At 36.1% G+C, this 6,349-nt stretch overlaps 1 protein-coding gene across 1 annotated transcript; it reads right to left on the minus strand.

Annotated features, from left to right (window-relative positions):
• Positions 1-1,384: 1,384 nt before the first annotated feature.
• On the minus strand, positions 1,385-3,416 carry LOC116021956 (NADH dehydrogenase [ubiquinone] 1 beta subcomplex subunit 10-A-like). Its single transcript, XM_031262491.1, has 3 exons — positions 3,075-3,416; positions 2,893-2,962; positions 1,385-1,693 (listed from the first exon to the last, which is right to left on the minus strand). Exons 1-2 carry the CDS (start codon positions 3,358-3,360, stop codon positions 2,928-2,930), a joined length of 321 nt encoding a protein of 106 aa, XP_031118351.1. The 5' UTR covers positions 3,361-3,416; the 3' UTR covers positions 1,385-1,693; positions 2,893-2,927.
• Between the last annotated feature and the right edge of the window lie 2,933 nt (positions 3,417-6,349).

The raw sequence follows: 6,349 nt of genomic DNA on the forward strand, positions 1-6,349 counted from the left end.
GGGTCGGTATTGACTCTTTATGCTTCAATAGAATGAGAAAGTAATTATGTAAATATATATATATATATATATATATATATATATATATATATATATATATATATATATATCCTAGCCTTTATTACTGTGATAATATAATGAAGACATGAGAAGTTACTCGTTTGGGCATTAAAGCAAACTTGGTCGTCAAGTGCTCGAGCTCTCAATGACTATACTCTCAAGTCATCATGAGTGATTTAAAATTCCAAAATCCTTGCCCATTGTTTAATCCATTATCATCACAGTTTTGTTCATTGTTCAATCAATTAAGTATCAATGTATCATCACAGTTTTGTGATAGTTTGTTGATTTATTTTAGGATTTTCAGATTAAGGTTAATAAACACTATCAAGTTTATACAAGTGTTCATACACGCCCCTAAAACTTACAGCCACTTACAAGCATGCATCGGACTTAAACAGTTTGCTATTATATCATAGCTGTAAAAATAGTGACCAAAAAAATTGTTTCAGTGGTCATCTTATGGCATTAAAATAATTTTATGTAAACCCTTTTCCAAACTCATAATATGAAAAACTGAATCTATTGCAATGATCTCAGTGTTGCACTTTCTAGAGTCAAGCACGCTTAACTATAGAGTTTTTTTGTTTATCTAATTGGCATACCCTACTTAAAATCAATTGATGACAAGTGGATATTAACCATTTAACCGCATTCTTCCATAGTAAGCCACAAAACCACATCTCGAATCAAGCATGGGTTGAACTCGTCTCAAATCAAATAGAAGCTGACTCAACCAACCTAGCCGACGCCCAACAACCAAACCTCCACTCATGATCTAACTTTTATGGTGGAGTTAGAATCTTAGATTGAGTGTCGTTCATTTGGTGCTCTTGTTGAGAGACCGAAGTGTGGTGGGAAAGAGCTACTGGAAGAGGGATATCCAATGCTTAATAAGATTCAAAGGGAACCGAGAAGAGTTTGGAGTGAAAGCTATCCAAAGTGAAATTATACACTCTTCCAGTGTCGGCCTAATGAAAGGGTGACTTAGGAAAGGACTACCCGGTGCTTAATGAGGTTCAAAGGGAACCGAGAAGAGTTTGGAGTAAAAGCTATCCAAAGTGAAGTCATCCACTCTTCTGGTGCCGGCCTAATGAAAGGGTGACTTAGGAAAGGACTACCTGGTGCTTGATAAAGTCCAGACTCCAGAGTCAAGCCATCCAAAGGGGAAAATGGCTACCTGGTGTCGAGAAACGTATCATAAGCTCACACTCCATCCCCTGCCAACTGTTTAACAGTATCTGGTTCTCCAAAAATATTACTCCGTATAAGCTTAAAAAAATATATTTTTCTTGTAACAACACTGGGATAGGAACAAAAGCCATAACCATTAAAAAGAATGAAACTAAACATAAGCCATGAAGTGAAATGAACTTTTGCTTTGTTTGCATTTTGCACTTTGCATTTCTGGCTCTGGTGCACAATTCTTAGTTTCAAATAGAAGCAAAAAGCATGAAGAAAACAAGACAATGTCTAAGTATCGGAACTATAATTCTACACATTAAATGTTTTATTACAAAAATGCTTGGGCGGAAAAGACAGGCGCACCAGCAAAGTGAACTGACAGTCAATACGCTTCTCACTTCTCCACTTTATTCGGAGTATCTTATTAACTCAAAAGACTAAATGAGACCTGCAAAAGAAATGAGACATTAAAGCTGTGCATGCATTTCCAAAATTTTATAGTTCTAATGTCTAAATATTTTTTTTGATAAGTCAAATCTCTAATATCTGAACACACAGTAATTAACTATTCATCATTTTGTAAGTAATTGTGGTCACCATAACACTTCCTAATTTCTTTCATAATCAAGTCTCAATTAGTGAAAGGTATACAAAAAAAGAATAAATGATTAAAGAATTTCTATCCGTAAACACCATTGGATCCTTAGAATCAGATAGCAACTTAGTAAACAGCTTAGAGCACGACAATTTCATGTGTAGTAGTAGTAGTAGTAATAATAATAATTTAATGCTATTGTGATAAACCATTCAAAGTTGCCAATTTGTAATTTCAATGAATAAACGGTGACAAAGTAAATCAAAATGTCACTTGAACTAAAACACTGTTATCACCAATGTGGTGGTTATGATCCTAGGCTTGGCTATTATGATCAGCAAAAACCACATCTGTTGAAGGACATCCAGTACATCTTTTTCTTTTCAAATTTCTCCCAATAAAAGACAAAAATAATAATAATAATAATAACTACAAAAAACCACATCTATTGAAGGACGTCCACTACATCTTTTCTTTTCATATTTCTCTCAATAAAAGAGAGAAAACAAAAAACTTCAGGAACTATCTATGCCCTTGTGAACAGACTTTCAGTTCCGAATTTTTTTAGCAATGGCAGTGGCAGTGTCCAAGGAACTAGAAATAGAGAGAAGCTTTTGAGTGCATGATGTTTACCAGTATGAAGTCCAGAATCATAAAACTGCCATCTAGGATATTATTCATTAAAATCAGAGAGTTTCTACTACTATTTCTTCTGCTTCATTAACACCAGGCAAATAAATCTTTCTGATTTTTTCACATTAATTCCACTCCCTCATCAGAGTCTAAATCAAGAAAGATAAGATAAACTAGAAAACTCAAGTCACTCCATTCAAATGGAGTAGAAAACTGACCAAACATTCATTACTCTTAGCTCAAAACTCTAGCTTGAAGGCATATCACAAAATAATGGGAAAAGTAGTTTTTAAATGTTCTACCACTTGTAAATCATTGAATTGCATAATTAGCCTGGCAAAAGAACATGTAAGGATTTCAATTTTCAACCACAGGGTAATACAACATTTCAATCATTTCACGTGTTCGTTGGAAATTACCAGAAAAAATGGGGGAAAAACAGTCAATTTGTCATTCAATTATTGGACTCCACAGCCTGAACCTTAGGACCTGAAATGCAAAAACAAAAATAAGATCGCAATCAATAAAAAATACAAACAAGGCACCCAAGAAAAATAAAACCCTAATTTGTTAGATTGAAAAATTGAGCGGGAGAGCGCACCGTGGAGAGAAGGTGGGCGGTGGTCCTTGCCCCAGCCAACGCCGCGTGTGGCGTCGAGATACTGGTGGACAAGATGGCGGCACTTCTGGAGATGATTGACGCCCTCGATGCGGTAACACCACCGGACCTTCTCGCGGAGGATCTTGGCCTTCTCGATATGTACCCACTTCTCCCGAACCAGGTGCTCCCTCATCTCCAGCATCGCCACCGGGTCCTTGTACGGGCTCTCTGGGTCGAAGTCGTCCGGAGCTCCATCGTCGAACACAACTCCCTTCTTCCTCACCATCTCTCCCCCTCTCTCTCTCTGTAGCAAAAAACTGTTAGAATGTTAGATGAATCAATTTCGGTGGGGTTCGGTTGGTTATCCCTGATATAATTTAAAAGAGTTTATTATCCAAATGGTCCATCGACTCTTGCAAAATTATCAATTTGATCTTCGATAATTTTTTTGTCCAATTAAGTCTTCAATTTTGAAAATTTTAACTATTTTGATCTTCCGTCGGTTGATATCCGTTAAATTGAGACCAAATTGATAATTTCACTATAGTCAAGTGATCATTTCAGTCAATAATTAATTGTCGAAATGGTCCCTTGACTATATTAAAATTACCAATATGGTTCTGATTTAACGGATATTTAACACCAAAATAAACGGAGGATCAAATTGATTAAATTTTTTAAAGTTGAGGACTTAATTAGACAAGAAAAATTGTCGAGAACCAAATTAGTAATTTCGCAATAGTCGAGGGATTATTTCGGTAATAAACTCTAATTTAAAATTTTTAGGTTTGGCTTGAATGAAGGAATTAAGGGAGAAATAAATTATAATTCTATACAAAATATAATATTGAAATAAAATAAAAATTTAAATTACATTATTAATTGTTGAGAATAGAAATGACATAAATATTAAAATGTTCTTGTGTAATAATATTAATAATAATAATAATAATATAATATCCAAAGGTAAATATATCATTTGAGAAAGTTACATTTTTTGTCCTATAACTATTGGAGTCGTGTTAATTTCAGTACACGACTTTAAAAACTAACACTTTAGTCCCGTAACTATGCAAATTTTAACACATTTAGTCCACCCAGTCAAATGTCGCCAGAAGAAATTTAAACCTTTTTAAATTATTTATTCATGGGGTAAAATGGTCATTTTACGTTTGAAATTGCTTTCCGTCTCCCCGGTCAACGACGATAAGTGTAAACACAAAAAATTCGAAATTGTATATATTCACAATATCGGGTTACAGTGTGTGTGTAATTCAAGTTGCAGGTACAAAATCTCTGTATAGTCCTCTGATTCTTCACTGACGTGTTCTACTGAAGTGCCTCCGGGTTTCAAGTGGCGTAGCCTCCGGGATTCAAATAGCGTAGCCTCCGGGATTCAACTGACGTAACTTCCGGGATTCAAATAGCGTAGCCTCCGGGATTCAACTGACGTAACTTCCGGGATTCAAACGGCGTAGCTTTCCGGGATTCAAACGGCGTAGCTTTCCGGGATTCAAGTGACGTAACTTCCGGGATTCAAACGGCGTAGCTTTCCGGGATTCAAGTGACGTAACTTCCGGGATTCAAACGGCGTAGCTTTCCGGGATTCAAGTGGCGTGGCCTTCCGGGATTTCAAGGGCGTGATACTCAACTAGAACCGTCAAAATACTTCAAGCCTCTAACTGCTTCAGAATGCCTTCAATGCCTTCAATGCTTTCAAATCTTCAATCTTCAAGGCGTGTTTTAAATGTGAAATGAGGGGCTCTATTTATAGTGGAGTGTGCAACCAACTTCCCTCAACAAACTCCCTAATTAATTAATTAATTAATTAAGGGAATGAACATTGCCATAATCAAGTCCAGGTTCAAGACTCTATCATCTAATTCAAATTCAAATTAATTATAATTATTAAATTCAAATATAATAAAATTATATTTAAATTATAATTATAATTATTATTAAATTCAAATATGAATCGGGCTTGGCCCATTAATTCAATTACCCAACATCAATTTAATTGGGCTAATTAAATTAATTTAATCATCATGACCCAATTAATTAAATTGGTCCAATAATCAATCTCAACTTTAGCCCAATTAATTAAATTGGTCCAATAATCAATCTCAACTTTAGGCCCAATAATAATTTAATCGGTCCATTTTCGAGCTCAATTAGGCCCAATAATAATTTAATCGGTCCATTTTCGAGCTCAAATTTTCTGTGTCTACAATTAATCGGTCCATTTTCGAGCTCAAATTTTCTGTGTCTACAAATTGCCCCCTTGAGATTTGTCGGGACATGCTGCTTGATGTACATGGAACGAGAGAGATTTGTCGGGACATGCTGCTTGATGTACATGGAACGAGAAAGTCTCAAAATGCTAATAAATCAATGCCGAATGGAATACCTACGGACTTCCTAGTGCAAACCCAATTCGAAAATTCCTCAACACAAATCCATAGGTATCAATGAACCCATAACTTCTGATATAAGCACATCAACTTCTCATCATAAGCCCATAGAAATTCCTAAAGCCGACAACAACTTTAGTTCAATATTCCATCAAAACTCAAATGTTTAGCAAAACTTGTCACACTCCACTAAACCCAAACGAATGCCTGTTCAAAAGCTCAAAATTACTGTAATTGCAACAAATTAAACTGGCGTAATTCATTCTAATTCTGTGAGCCCCATTATACACTTGGTTATTCCATGAGCCCAAACCCATCTGACCTCCTAAGCCATTTCAAATCCAAGTCAAAGTCCAATACATCACTAAGATAGGTATGCCCGTGAACCTTAACTCCAGCAAAAGTTAAGCTCAAGGTAACCATTTCACCCATGATTCTAGCGGTATAACTGACTCACTACCGTAGAAATTTTATCTCAATCACATTAAAATTGTAGAGTCCCAATCCAGCTCCAATTACAACCCTTTACCAGGCACTATAAATAGATGCATGAACTCATCAGCTTCCCAATCAACGAAGCAGAGAAGAGCAAACACAAGGATTACCTTCCCTTGGGCAAGGTAAAATTATACTCTTACCTTTTACTTCATTTTCCCTACATGCATTTTCATTTACAGGAACAAGAGGATCCAACAAGAACAGGCTGTAGTCCATGAATCCTTTCGCAATGCACGAGAACGGAGGTTGTAGTGCATGAATCCTTTCGCAATGCACGAGAACGGACAACCGGTCACCGCCCCAACTCTACTTTTGACGTTGCTGAATTTGCTTCAAACTCCACCGGAGCTCGCTTCTCACCTTCAA

The sequence above is a fragment of the Ipomoea triloba genome, chromosome 6 (genome assembly GCF_003576645.1).
Source record: "Ipomoea triloba cultivar NCNSP0323 chromosome 6, ASM357664v1".
Classification (NCBI taxonomy): domain Eukaryota; kingdom Viridiplantae; phylum Streptophyta; class Magnoliopsida; order Solanales; family Convolvulaceae; genus Ipomoea; species Ipomoea triloba.